This window comes from Mycena indigotica (genome assembly GCF_014461135.1).
Source record: "Mycena indigotica strain 171206Taipei chromosome Unknown Mind.scaff0003, whole genome shotgun sequence".
Taxonomy (NCBI): Eukaryota; Fungi; Basidiomycota; class Agaricomycetes; order Agaricales; family Mycenaceae; genus Mycena; species Mycena indigotica.
In genome coordinates this window covers 4,174,373-4,189,415 of record NW_023503002.1, presented here as the reverse complement: position 1 = coordinate 4,189,415, position 15,043 = coordinate 4,174,373, and the positions used below count along the sequence as shown (strand labels likewise).

Below are 15,043 nucleotides of genomic sequence, written 5' to 3'. Positions count from 1 at the left end.
CTCTCTCTCTTGACTCTCAGCCATGTCAAGGCTGGAGTGGTGCGTAATCCCCTTTAATTGTTATTTTTTTTTCGTCGGCTAACTCCCCTTTTTGCAGAATTTAACCGTTTGGGCTACGTGCTAGATCTCTCCAACCCCGACTTCATTCTGGGCTTCCGTCCCCTCGACGTTCCTGCCAACACACCCACTTTGGAGGAGTCCCTGCCTGCCGCCGTTCCTAGACCAAAGCCCAAGAAGACCACTACAACCCCCAAATCGAAACAACAACCCCAGCTGAAGTCTCCTAGTCCCATCCATATCGCTTCTGACAACGACTCCGACTTAGGGGAAGATGATGATGAAGATAACGATGAAGACGAAGATGACCAGGATGAGTCTGGTTCATTAATCTCCTTCTTATACTCCTCTTCATTGCTAACTAGTATTCCAGTTTCCATGAAGAAAGAACAGAAGCACAAGATGTCGACTTGTAAACGGGGACGTGCAGAGTCTTCTGAGGACGAGACTGTCACCCAGGAGCCTGTCTCCAAGTCACTGAGTACGCGCTCCTCGTCTGACACCTCTTTCTTTCTTACTAATGTTGTTTTCCAGAAAAGCCTGTCGCCAAGAAGGCTAAACTTGCTGCAGAGAAGTCCACAGTGCTCGAGTTCGCCAACAAGATCGAGGGAGTGAAGAAGGAGGCGTTGACCCCAGACGCGGAAGGGTACTTTCGCTACCGCCCCACCGACGAAAAACACTCTGTTCGACACTTCTGACCCTGCACACACCCACAAGCTCAACCAGATGCTTGTTTGAATCTTCCACCCTCGCCTTGCGTTCATGCGCGATGTCATCTCCTTCACTCCTAACAATTGTGTTCATATTGTTGTGTCTCGAGTGACTCAGAAGCTCACCCGTTCCTGGTCCGCCATGGTGGCTCACTACTCCTCCCCTGTCACGACTAACCCTGGCAAGTCGATAATTTAGTCGAAAGCCTTCGAGCCGTACTACGTTGAGTCGCGTCCAGTCCCCATTGCCTATCTCAAGCAGGTCTTCCCCAAGGATTCGCCTCTTCCATCGTGGCCATGCTTCCTTTGCATGATGTTCCGCTATGATTGCACTCCTCTGGGTTATGGCGTCCCTTGCGATCACTGCACGCAGGACAAAAGAAGGGCCATCTCTGCGACCACGTCTGCTCCTCGGGCGAAATGCTCAAAATCATTAAGCATTTTACTCCCCTTATTGAAGCGTTGACTTGCGAGACCCATGTGGGGATGATCCAGTTGAAGCAGGCCTTCGAGCTCGCTGCGTAGACTTGCAAGGCTCACCGTTTGGCAATGAGCTTGGTCAAGTACTCGATAGAGTTGTAAATTGAAGTTTTCACAAGGAAACAAAGGGCTTGTATTAGGCAAGCTTAAGCTTGACAACAGCGAAGACTAGGTGGAGCTTTGAGTATTGTAGAGTCCTTGCTGATCTCTGCAAGCACCTTAAATAGTTTTAGACAATAATGGGAGAGCTCCTTTAAGCAACAAGTTGTCCTAATGTCAGAAGCATCTAGTTAAACATGGTTGCTAACCTAAAACTTTAGGTATGAAGTGTATCTGTAGTTACAGTAGCACTTGTACTTCTCCTTAGCCTTAGAGAGTGCAGCCTTTGCTTTAGTAACACTATAAGCAATTGTGTTATAGAACTTATTTACTAACTTTATAGCAGAGCAGACTCTAAGTTCAAATATATGTGTATTTATAAAGAAAACTTATTATATATAGGAGTAGATGTGGTTATTGTAAGCAAACTCTATAGCTAGACTTAGCTCATCCTAGTCATCCTACTAATAGTTAGTAAAGATCTGCAGATAGTGCTCTAACTTCTAGTTGAGACACTCTAGTCTAAAGTTGATAGAGAGAGTATACTAGTACTGTGAAGACATTTCTATAAGGTGCAGCTCTCCTTGCAGCAGTCTTTAAAATGCCTTGGTGTGACAATACAGGTTACAGGTCGTAATGTATAACAAGACATCTAGGGTTACTAATAGTTCCAGGAAACCAACTTTAAGATTATAAAGCAACTAACCTCTCTAGCAACTCAAATATCATAGCAAAGCTTAATAATATATCTTCTTAGGTTTTTGTCTTTAGGTATGATAATCTTCCTACCAAAGTGAAGAAGACCACTGAAGATAGCCTACTTGTCAGAGCGTGAGGAGCAGGGGCCTTAAGCTTAACCTTATACCCTAAGGAGTTGCCAGGCAGCTAATACTAGCACAAGCCTGTATTTTAAAAACGTAACTCTTTGTTAAAAATATAACACTGAGTTTAATAAACACCCTAGATAGTATTTTCTATCTTTCCTGCTTTCTCGTCTCTTAACTAGTTTTTAAACAATTAGACTTTAATAAGGGTCCAAAGCTATTAATAATTATTTTTAACAGAAGAGAAATTATATTAATCTAAATATGTACCAGCCACTTCCAACTTCAGCTTTTATATATTAAGTTATCATTCTAGAGGTCTAGGTAATACTGATCATAGCTGCGCTTAATTAAGACTATAACCAAGCATATCAGACTCTTCTTTTCAGCAAGAATTTGCTACCTTCTGACAACTCTTTTTAACACTCTCCCTACTCTCTCACTCTCTCCTTTAGTGAGCCTAATTTTATCTTTAATAAGCCTGAATCTAGCCCGGATAAGGTTAAATCTGGTGTAACTAGTGTTCTATGCTTCTTTTGCAATGAACTATTACCTCAGGTCCTTTTAGCTACATTATAGCAAATGCTTAAATATCTTCTTTTAGCCTCTTTACCATCTCTGCTGCCCAATAATCCCCATCATTACAATATCCCGTTTAAGAAGTGTATTCTGTTTGTGTTACTAGCTAGAGGGCACAACATTTCTGACTGCGCTTACTAAGAACTGGCCTTTTAAGCTAGATTTCATAATACTGTTTTTATAAATGCTTAGACCTTGTTAAGCTGTAAGAGTATGTTGATAATTATAGATTCTTCCACAAATTTTACAATAATCATCTTTATATGTTAAAAACCTCAAACTGGTGAATATACTCAAGATTTCTAGCACTGAGAAAAGGTATATAAGCAGAAACATTAAACAGGCTATTAATATATATGTGGATTAGCCTGACAGCCTTCCCTCTCCTCCCTCTAACCATCTCATATTAAGGACCTATAATATGTCTCGTTTGATAAGTAACAAATATAATTTCTCCTCATCTTTATATATAGCGTAAGGTGTGAATAGAAGACTGATAGAGCAAACAACTTCAGCTCTCTGAATAGTTTAGGTTAGCTTTATTTTGCTTAATCTATCTTAAAGCTCATGCAGCCTCCCCTTGTCAGCATCTACCATTTTATATTTAAGACTAATAGAAAATCTTTTAAAGATCTAGCCGCGCTATATAGAAATAATAGAGATATTTCTTAGGCGCCTCATTCTAAGAGATGGAATAAAGCTTCTATTTATTTACAGGTTATTCTAGCACCTCTATCTAAAATTCTTAGCTAGATACTATTATAGGCGGTTCAGTTTAGCAGCAGATAATCAAAGGGAAAAGGCTCTTTCAACTAGGGCGGCCTATTCTATTACTGATTTAATTATTATTCCAACTGAATGCAGATCAATTTTGTTTTTTGCAAAATGAGAACTAGCCTTTTGAGCTGAATTTTGTAACACTGTCTTTGCAAATGCTTAAACTCAAAGCCATACTTGTTAAGCTGTTAGAGTATATTAACAATAATAGATTCTTTTATAAATCCTGCAATGATCACCTTTATATGTCGCAAATCCTAAATTCTACTTAGGAACTAGTGAAACTATCTATTATATTATCTAGTTATAAGAAACCAGGATATAAAATCATCTCTCTTACCATCTAGGCAATGTTCCTCAGATATCTATAAAACATTATTTAGAGCCACTAGAGCTCTTGTTCTAGTAATATATAAGTTTAGTGCTCTATCCTAATGGTAGTGTAGTAAAAGCTTGTAACACTGTTTAGCACTATCTTGCAAAGGAAGTCAAGGCCACTTACTATCTGCGTTACTTAAAGCTCTACCTGGTCTTCCCTATCGTTAAGCTTGAGCTTGCCTAAGACGACCCTTTGACGGATGTCCCCGACTAGTGGTTTCACTTCGACCACGTCATTGCCCCAGAGAAGATTGTAGTGTTTTATTATAAGTACCCTAGCAAACCATAGCACATTGCCTCTGCGACCTTTAACTTGATTCCGTTCTGGTCTATGCGTCGGGACGCTGCGTTCAAAGGGGGAGGGGGTGATGTTAGGGGAACCTCCCTTTCAGCCCCTTAGAGACATCTCCAATTCCAGTGCGATTCCGGTTCCAACTAATCAAGTTTAGAATATAAATATATCATTAATAATATCATGTACAGGCTGTACATAATATCTTAAGTACCATAAAAATATTATATTCAGGGCTATTCACCATGCTGACACAAAAGTGTGTACTAAGGACTCAAAATTTGCACACAAATGCGACCTGTGACTTGTGCTGCCGCACGAAGGCCCTCCGAAGGCTTCCGCACGGGGAGCTACATCCGACCGAAGTCCCCCCTGAACGCTGGCACACCGTCACGTTGGATTTCATTGTCGAACTCCCCGAGGCCCACGGATACGACGCGGTCATGGTAGTCATCGACGCTCTTGGCAAACATGCTCACTTCACTGAGTGCCATACAACGGTAGATGCAGTCGGAGCCGCCCGGTTGTACTATCGGAATGTCGGGAGGCACCATGGAACCCCCGAGAAGTATCTCGGATTGCAGTTCGCAGTTCATCGCTGACTTCACGCGCGAACTCTGGCGCTTAATTGGTATCAAGCCTGCCACATCCACGGCTTACCACCCGCAGACCGACGGACAGACCGAACACATTAACCAGGAGCTTGAGCAGTACATCCGGATCTTCACCAACTACCAACAAGACGACTGGGACGAGCTTATCCCTGCCGCTGAGTTCGCCTATGACAACCACGTTCACTCCTCCACTCAACAGGTACCTTTCATGACGGACCCTGGTCGGCTCCCCCGAATGGGTTTCGAACCGGGTGCCCGCTCAGAGTTGGAGTCAGTGAACGAAGTTTCGCGATCGGATAGCGAACGGCGTCTCCGAAGCAAAGGCCGCACTCGTTAAAGCCAAGGACGAGTATAAACGGTACTACGATCGGAAACGTTCGGACGCTCCGAAAATCCAAGTTGGTGACAAGGTTTAGCTGGAGGCCGCTGACATTAGAACGACTCGGCCATCTGAGAAGTTCTCCCACAAGCGCCTTGGACCGTTCAAGGTGCTCGCAGAAGTCAGCAAGGGCGCCTACATGCTAGACCTCCGCCCGCGCTACTCCAAGCTCCATCCGGTCTTCCCCGTTGTTAAGCTCGAACCCGCTAAGGATGACCCTTTCGATGGACGACCCGGTTACGACGAACCGCCCCCCGAGCTAGAGGACGGAGTCCCCGAATGGGAAGTCGAGGAAATCTTGGATGCCAGGATAAGGTATAAGCATCTTAACTACTTTGTCAGGTGGAAAGGCTACGATGCTTCACACGACTCGTGGGTTCGGTTCGACCGTATCTTCGCGCCAGACAAGATCGCGGACTTCTATCGGAGATACCCAGGTAAACCACGGCATATCGCCTCAGCAACCTTCGACTCGCTGTCCTTTCGAACTATGCGTTGGGACGCTGCATTCAAAGGGGGGGGGTGATGTCAGGGGGACCCCTGCTTCGGCCTCCTTCGGACCGTCCGAGCGCATCTGAGGCACAGCCGACCGGCGCCCCCTCGGACGCTCCGACCCACCCCGACCATCGTCCACGGCCTCCTTCGCCCGCACAATCACCGATCCGTCAAGACCCTCCCAACGATCACCTTGGGACAGAGCCTGCGACACTGCTCAGGCCTTCTGCGCTCTACGTCGGCAGTTACGGACAACCAGTATATAGTTAGAGCCCTAGCAGGCGGACCCTTAGAGTTTCTTCTCTTTGGATCCTCCCCTGCTAGGTCGGTCCCTCCGTGTATTTCTGTAGCTTTTATTCACCCTTTGGATCCTCCCCTGCTAGGCTTTCGTCAGAGTCTCTAGGGTTGCCCTTAACGGAGAAACAGGCGTTGGGCACAAGAGGAAGGATAGGAGCAGGAGAAAAGTTATGAGCAGGGGCGTGTTTCGATAAGGAGGCCTTTTTACTGGCCATGGTGGGCGAAGGGAAGAAAGAATAAGCGAAAAAGGAGGGGGCGCCAGCTTAAATATCTAGAAGAAAAAGACGTGAAGAAACGTGAAGAACAAAATGTGACAGCAATGAAGCTTCTGAAGCTAAAATTATATACACCGGCTTAGGGAAATGAAGCTTCTTTGCGCGCAGTCGCGGAACCGCTTAAAATGGTTAGTAGCACTAGGGTCTGGGTGATTTGGAAATGCGCAGTGGAATTAAGAAAGCTTGCGAGACGGCCGACCTGCGCCTGAACGGAAGCATTTCTTTGTCTGAGGGCAGATCAGTGATCACGACAATGCCTTTGCTTGTCAGAACCGAAGATCCAACAGAGAATGTCAAAATTTGAGTCCGAAGTGTTGATCCTGGATCTTCGCTGATGGAGAGAATTCAGTGATGTTGATTGAATTTGAGTATTGCCAAAGATGACTGGGGAGATGATAAGCTGCTGAATACAAGAGTTCCAGTTGCTGTTTATTAGGTTTCGGTTGCTGGTCAAGAGTTCAAGGCAGTTAGTTCCTGACTCGAGACAACTCAGAGGGTGTAAGGCAGTCAGTCCTGATCCAACAAGTATAAACTCTCCGGACATCGTATTGGCGCTTCTCTATTGCGGAGTTTCGTCAATAGTACGCTTTGGGGCACTCAAAATCAACGTTTTTCGCAAAGAAACTTATATCTACCCTACAACCTTATACATCTGTGCCAAGGCTCCATTCACAGGGGCCTGTTCTCGCACAAGAAGTTGACGATTTTTGGGTTTTATGACTTTTCCTACTTGACATTATACATCTTTCTCTCTACGAAAAGTGGAGTTTAGTTGTTTTTGTTGGTTAGGTTGGTTAGAGAGCTCATTTGCTGTCCCCACTCTGCACTGATCACCATGTCAAACCCTGGGTTCAAAAACCCTTTTTCTTCGCCCTTTAAACCTTTTATCTTGGCCCTGGTTGATAAGATAAGACAAGGAGGAGATAAGATGGACGATAAGATGGTGATTGGATTATCAGATGTCAATGCTCGTATTAGGCATGGTAAACACATGGTAGTAGTGTATATAAGTAGAGCAGATTTTGTCTTGTACCCCAGAATTCCATCATCTTTACGATATCTTTTCATGGTGCTTCTTGCTTGCCTTCACTGGCCAACTGGCATCCTCTAAATTGGTGTTGTTTGTGATATAATTCGAAGACTACCCTCCTACCCTCCTACCTCCGTACCTCCTACCACCTACCCAAACCCCTCCCCTACCTGTAAGGGCAACCTCGCGAGGCTCGAAATCAGAGTCCTGAGCAGAGGGGGAATCCTTAGAGAGCAAGCCAAGAAGCCCTCTGCTCAGGTGCACTACTATATACTAGTGACCGGAGTAATAATAGAGTGACTGCATAGCAACGAACGACGCATGGGAGAAGTCAGGTGTCGCTAATGGACCCTAGGTGAGTGTCGAGTAGCCCTCGAAGCTCCGGAGAGGCAGGTTTGGGACCATGATGCCAAGGGAAGAGCCCAGGCATCCTTAGAAGGCCCAGGAAGGGCTTTAGGGGGTCCAGACTGCCTCTGGGCGTCTCTGCTTGTGACCGTGACCGTGACAACCGGAATCGGAATCGGAATTGATTCCGGGTGTGTGACCGTGACGTGACGGCTGGCAACGGAGAGGGGTGGCATGGAGCGGAGAGGGAAGGAGTCGGTCTAGCCCAAGGGCCAGGGAGTGTCGGAGAGGACCAATGAGAATGGCGGCCAGCCATGACCACTGGAGGGTAACGATAGGAGGGTCACTCGGAGACGTCCCCGGACGTCTCCAGAGAGGTGGAGGTGTGAGGGCGTGCAGCCTGGGGCGCTGTAGTACGCACGAGCCTTAACGGCAGTAGGCCTCACCCAAAGGAAGACCCGATGACGGGGGCCGTGGTGGCGGAGTGGGGGGGGAGCCATGGCGGGGGCTCAGCCATCCGAACGTAAGCCTAAACACTGACGTAGGTTGGGGACACCCAAGAGGTCCAACAGGTAGAGGTTGCAGGGAGACCTCGATGAGCGACAGCCCAGAGAGGCTATAAGGCTATAGGCTCGAGGTCTCAGAGGAAAGTGGTGCGGGCACATCCGGAGAGGTCTCTGATGGCATTAGTGATCCCTGATGGTGACTCCGGAGAGACTCCCAGAAAGGGGGTGGCCATGGCAGTCAGAGGTTGGGGACCACTGGATGCAGGATGGGGTAGGAGAAGTGGAGGAGGAGTGTCAGGGTGCAGGAATACAGAGACTCGGGTGGAGACACGGAGACGCGAGTGGAGACGAGAAGACGTGAGCGGAGACGTAGCGCTTGATGGGATCAAGTGACGGCATCAGGGTTTCCCCTGACACTACCCCGTTACTATCGCCAAATTTCCCATGCCTCTTTCCCACGCCCTCTCCCCTTCTGCTCTCGGTCGTTACTCTAGGTCTTTTGCTCTAGGTTTTTTCTTTTTGGCTAGGTACACTTGGAGACGCCAATCCAAGGGACCAACTCGAGAGGACATGCACTTCATACTTGCCAGAAAGATGTCTGGCTCAACCCAGGTGCTTTCGTAGAGTCATAGCTGCTACAAGGAGCACAGCGGCAATCTTCGGAGAACCCTAGTTCGTCCAGCGCGGGGTGTGTCGTAGAAGGCCCCGGTGGATTCCTCTCACACAACAGGTCTCTTGGACCCCCGACAACGGACTCTCCAGTCCACCCTCTGTGGCGCTCTCCGCCCGCTCTGATCCCTGACCTCTCATCAGGGGCTCCTTCTGAGGAGTCTTCAAGAAATTCTTCGCCCCACTCCCTCTCCCCTCTCCCATCTGGGTGCGCAATTGGAAAAAAAGCGAACCCTTAAGAATGGTGTGCTGGCGACTACCTATACATTCGATAACCTCATTGCGGAGCTGGAACTCTCGTTCAAGTGGCACAGGCAGCGCATCTAAAGCTGACGACTACTCATCAAAACAAGATGTCGCTGACCGATTTCTTCCCTGGACAAACCGAAGTCCTCCGTCCTTTTTCTTAATGAAGAAGACAGGGGGAAGCCATCAGAGATTTCGAAGGGCGAATACGGCCGGTGGCAAGTCCTTCCTCGATGAATGCGTCGAGTTCGCACTGTTCAAGGGGAGAGATCGGATACACCTTGCAGTTAGCGGGTTTCATGTCGGGGACAAGTTCAATAGCGTGGTCCCAGCCCTTCGTTCTGGTAGTGTATCAAAGGACTCCTTGTCAAAGACGTCTTGGAACTCCTTGGCCCAGTCCGGAATCTCCAAAGGCGGGGGGGGGCAAGTTATGGGCGAAGGCTTCTGCGAGGCGTTGGGACACTGTACTCCCAGCGCGGATCTCCTTGGCCGGGCGAAAAGAGGTGTAGAAGATGCGGTCGCCGTCTTCAAGATGCTTATCGTCGTCGAGATCTGGTGAGGGACTCGGAGGGTCCGAACTAGCTCCGATTTCGTCGTCAGTATCGTCTGGGTCGGCGAAATCGATAGCGCAAACAGTGGGGAAGGCGCCCGAGAGCAAGCGCAATTTGAGGAGTCGGAGGCGCTGAACTTCAGCGTGTTCGGTCCATTCCTCGTTGCGGCAAGTGGAGCAGCTTCGGGGGCAGTGACTCATTTTCACCTCTTTCATTTCCCAGTTGATCTCGGGGTTGTGTTTCTTGAGCCAGGAGTATCCGAGTATCAAATCCTGTTTCCTGAGGTGGGTTACAGCCAGCTGAAGACGTTCGGAATGCCCGTTGTACTGTAGGACCAGGTCCGCGATTTGACGAATAGACCCAGCGTCATTAGGGGTACCGTCAACATTGTAGACCGGAATGGGTACTGAGAGATTTCGGACTGGCACATTGTTTCAGTTGACGTATTCTGTGTCAATGAGGTCCGAAGTTGCTCCGCAGTCGACCCGGCCTGAGAGGGAGAGCTTGAGCGCATTCGCAGTGGACTCAAGTTCGGACCGGAAGGTCTATGCCGGATTCAAAGGGGGGGTGATGTCAGGGAACCCCCCTTTCGGCCCCCTCGGAGATGTGTCCGACTCCGGTCCGACCCTCCATCTCGCCCACACAATTACTGATCCGTCAACGCCCTCCCGACGGTTGCCCTGGGACCTCACCTGCAACGCCGCCCAAGCCTTCTGTGCCCGACAGCAGCAGCTACGGACAAGCAGTATATAGTCAGCTACCTAGCAGGCGGACCCTTAGAGTTTCTTCTCTTTGGATCCTCCCCTGCTAGGACCTTGATCTCAGGCCTCCGGGGTTGCCCTTACACATGCTGACAATGAATAGGTACCAGCAACAAGAATACTACCAGAGGTTAGGCATTCTATAGGCAGAGGAAGGCAGTATCATAACCATATGATGAGTATTAGAACAGAAAAAAAATGACTTGATACACATCAGCACCTGCTGAGAAGAAGATATCAGCTCAATATCATTTTTGACAACTACGAAATGTCTGGACAACATTGTCAGGACCTCAACATGAACACAGCCAGGGCAATGCTTCCTTTATGTCCTTTTATTTTCTTCACAATATCTGGGAAATGTGGTCATGGGCGGTGTCGGGAAGTATCAAGGGATTGTGGATCGATAGGCAGGAGTCATGATGATTGAAACAGCCTGAATCACATTGGTGACTTACTCACAATGAGCCCTCTCACTTCAATACCCAGGCCTGCAACGCCGCGGCGTTGCGGTCGTTCGGGAGAACGTGATCAGCGAAAATCTCACGTCAATGTGACCATCACGTCACCCGCGACACAGCCACGTCACCGCCTCGTGTTTCTCGTCTTCCCTTTTCCTCACGACACCGACCCCTCAGCACACGGAGCAAAGCACACAGCGATGGCGACGGACGCGGGGCAGCACGCGGCAACGCTGCAAGAGGCGACGCGGGGGGCCACTGGCGCGTGGCAGACTGACATGGCGGCGCTTTTCCGAAGGGCAAAGGAGCGCTTTCCGGACGTCGTCTGGGCGCTGGAAGGCGGGGATGAGGTCTGGGGGCATAAAGGTGCATGGCTGCGCCTTCTACTGAGGCAATAAGCTGATGACAGACAGCTATTGTGTATGCACGGGCGCCACCGTCGTTCCAGACGCGCTACTTTTCGTTCCGGCCACAGGAGGACGGCAAGGGTCTGAGCCGGTCCGCGATCTCGCTGGCTTATGAGGGAGACGAAGACGATGGCAAAGTCCCGACGATGGCTGCCGCGACGGTGGGCGGGATTACGAGGTTGACGACGACAATTAGCCCCGCGCTGTTTGCCAACGAGCTCGAGTACCTATATACCGGGCAGGGCTTTGGCGAGGCATTCGAATTCCTCTTCGACGAGCAGGCGCAGGCAGATGAAGGGCTGGCAGCGGAGGATTTACGGATCGATAAACTGAGGAAGGACCTCGTGTTTATGTGGCGGTCGAGGCTCTATTCGGACGTGCGGATTGCGTTGGTGGCTAATGGACCGCTGCCTGCGCCCGGGCCAGATGAGGACGAGCACGAAAGGCAGATGCCTGTTTTCTCATCGCACCGGTTCATTCTCGCCTCCCGTTGCCAATACTTCCACACTGCGCTGCTTTCGTGGCCATCGTCTAAGCCAGTCGTCGACACCCCCACATTATCCCTCCCTTCTCCCCCATTTACTCCCGCCTCATTGCACTTCACTCTCGGATTCATCTACACCGGCACACTCGTCTTTTCTCACCGCACCTACGACCTCACCACCGCCCTCGCGTTGTTACTCTCCGCCAACTACCTCTCCATTCCAACCCTGCACACTGAGGTGCAAGCGCGCATCGTGTCCGAGATGGCTCACGGACTCTTCCATGCAGCACTGCCCTTTGCGGCCTACGAGGCGCTGACGGGCGGGGCGTGGCGGGCGGGCGGGTGCACGTGCCGAAAATGCGCGGCTCGAGTCCCAAGGATACTCGAGTTCGCACTGCGGCCGGATGTGTTGGACCCAGTGCTGGAGCGCGGGGCAAGACGCGCGCTCGTCGGTCTATTCGGGCCGGGGTGGTGCACCCCTGAGTTTGCAGCGCTGCCACCCAAGCTACACGCTGCGGCCCTGAAAGGATTAGCCAAGAGAACGACGCCGGCCAATGCCCTGGCCATATTGTGGGCAGGGGAAGCGGCAAGAGCGCGGCTGGCCCCGCTCGTGGATGCGTGGACGGAGGTCGTGAAGCCGTTGGTAGAGGCAGGAAGGAGTCAGGTCGATAAGGTGATGGCAGACCAGACGGCGGCGGTGCTAGCAGAGGCAGACTGGGGCGCGATTATTGCCGCGGACGGTGTGCGGTTTGAGGACGGGGAGCGCGTGGAGTGGGCAATGCGGAGTGTGGTCAGGGGAGTGGGCGAGAGCAATGCGGGGAGGGTGTACCAAGCGCTGGTGAATGTTTTGCTTTTGCCGCGCGCGGAGGGGGAGGAACAAGCGGAAGAGGCTCCAGAACAGCCGTTGTTAGCGCAAACAAGCCATGTTAGGGTGCAGGTTGAGCAAGCACAGTAAGTGATTAACTTTCCTTAAAGCATTCGCTGACAAGGACAGAACGGAAGTGCTCGCATGGATCAAGCGTGGCGGGCGTGGTCGGGCAGACCGTGTCGCGCGCGAAGGTGGTCTTGACGGAGTCGATGGCTGGGCGATACGCGAAATTGCAGATTGTGAGTCTTTTTGTTAGCTGTATTTTTTCTTAATCACCAATCTATAATAGACCTGGAAATTCCGATGGACGACCTCCTCCTCGCGATGCCCGCCGCGTCAGCAGCAGCTCATGCCCGGCAGCCTACTGCAGCAACGGCCACAGCCGCGCGCAAATCAGCGCACTTGCTCGCTGCGAAGGAGGCCGATGCACACAGTCTCAGCATACACACGCAGCAGAGCAGCATGCGAGTCAGTGTCCTAAGCAAGGGCATACCTACACCACGCGGGGCCCGGAGCGTCCGGCGGGAAAAGGCAGAGGGGGACGGCGAAGACGGCGAAGAAGAGAATGATCGGCCAGACTCGAAGTTAACACCCCCCGAACCTGTCAATAAAGGCAAAGGCCGCGCGGTTAGCGTTCGCAGCCTCGGTGGTGCTAGTACAAGCGCGCCGCCGAGCCCGACTGTGGCGGTGCGCCGGCCTCCGGTGCCGAGCCGTGCGGTTCCACCGTCACCACGAACGAGCACCGGGAAGACTTCGCCCACACTTTCGCTCAGCCCCAGCACGCCAAAGTCAAAATATGCGCGGTCTGTGGCTAGCGTTAGTGTCAGTCTCTCGCCTGCCCCGGCCACCACGGCCCGACCACGGAGTGCAGCCAGTACGAGACCAAGGCCGACGTCTGCAGCGAGTAATCGCACAACATCGACGGTAAAGACAACCGCGACTACGACGGGTAAGGGAGGGCTGCGGCCGCCGCCAAGTCCGGGACGGGTATCGAGAGCGAGTACCGCGAGTAGCACGACCGGCGAGTTCCGGACTGCGACGGCACGGTCAAGGTCAAGACAGAGCTCAGTTTCGAGCAGGCACACAACGGCGGGGAACAGCCCTGTTCGGGCAAGGACGGCCAGCAGGACACGCACGGTTAGTGTCGCGTCGGATGCCTCGGTCCGCACGACAGGGACGGCCGGGGCTGGCAAGAAGGGCCCACCAAGTGTGAGGAGCGTGGCGAACAGCGTGACGAGTGGGATGGAGAGAGAGACGGCGGCGAGCGCGGCAAGGAAAGCGGCAGCGGCAGCACAAAAAGCAAGGAGCGTCAGCGGCACAAGTTCGACGAGTTCGGCCAAGAAGGTCGTTGTGCTCAAGCAGCGTGGCCGGCCGGCTACCGAAGTGAAGGAGAAAGAAGCACCAAAGGTAGTCGTCGGGTCAGTCGAGGAGAAAGAGCACCGCAAGACAGAAAGCACCGCCAGTACCGCGAGCGTGGGGACGCTTCGGGGGGTGAAGAGGCGCGGGTCAGGTGACACGGTGGCCACTGTCGTCAAGGGCCTTCCCTCCAGGCCATCACGTGTAAACAACACCCCGCCAGCCCCTTCCCCTTTGCCCACCCCCGCTACCAACTCGGACACCACCGCAGCCCCGCTCGGGATCTCGCTCGACATTGGGATTGCTTGCATCGTCTCGACAAAACGCAAGCGCTTCAAAGCTTATGCGCGGTATATTGGCGAAGTCGCGGGCGAGGCAGGCGCTTGGGTCGGTGTGGAGGTGCCCGCGGGGACCGCCCAGGGCATGCCCGCGAGCGCTAAACGGCAGTGGTGCGACGGAAGCTGGGGTGGGGTTCGCTACTTCGAGCTTGGGATGCGTGAGGAAGAAGAGGAGGGATATGGTGACGAGAGCTATTCGGGGCAGAAGCGCCGCAGGGCCGAGGCGAGCGGGGGCGGGACAGTGAAGGGCAACAAGCGTGCGGGGGAGTTGTTGGGCGGCTCGCGCGTGAAGCGCCTGCGTAGCGTCAGCCCCGCGATCTCTGATACCGATGCCGAGAACGAGGGTGGCGCGCGTGGGCTTTTCGTCCGCCCTTCCGCAGTGCTCTATGTCGTCGACGCCGTCGGAGAGGACCTATGAGCGCAGAAACACACACCAAAAAGCAAGACAGTAACGGTTCTCTTCTCTCTTTCCTCTGGTTTGTGCTGGCTCATTTAGATACAATACACACTCATTTTATTTTCCCACCATCGATACCACTCGTACACTCATTTGTTTTTGATAAGAATTTTTATTGGAATGCATGCAATCTCTTGAATTACACTGGCCATCTTTGAGAGTTGACTGGTCAGCGCTGGGCTCGGGTTGTTTCGAATCAGCGGGGTGTCTGACTGCGGGTGGTCTACATACTATAGGTATGGTTTTTATACAAACGAGTATTAGGGATAGCCTGGATAGGATCGGGTGGGCGCTAGGCCCCAGGGCAG

At 51.5% G+C, this 15,043-nt stretch overlaps 1 protein-coding gene across 1 annotated transcript; it reads left to right on the top strand.

Annotated features, from left to right (window-relative positions):
* Positions 1–10,962: 10,962 nt before the first annotated feature.
* MIND_00388500 (uncharacterized protein) lies at positions 10,963–14,696 on the top strand (the record flags this gene model as incomplete). Its single annotated transcript, XM_037360716.1, has 4 exons — positions 10,963–11,191; positions 11,239–12,667; positions 12,711–12,823; positions 12,874–14,696. Exons 1-4 carry the CDS (start codon positions 11,026–11,028, stop codon positions 14,694–14,696), a joined length of 3,531 nt encoding a protein of 1,176 aa, XP_037223601.1. The 5' UTR covers positions 10,963–11,025.
* Between the last annotated feature and the right edge of the window lie 347 nt (positions 14,697–15,043).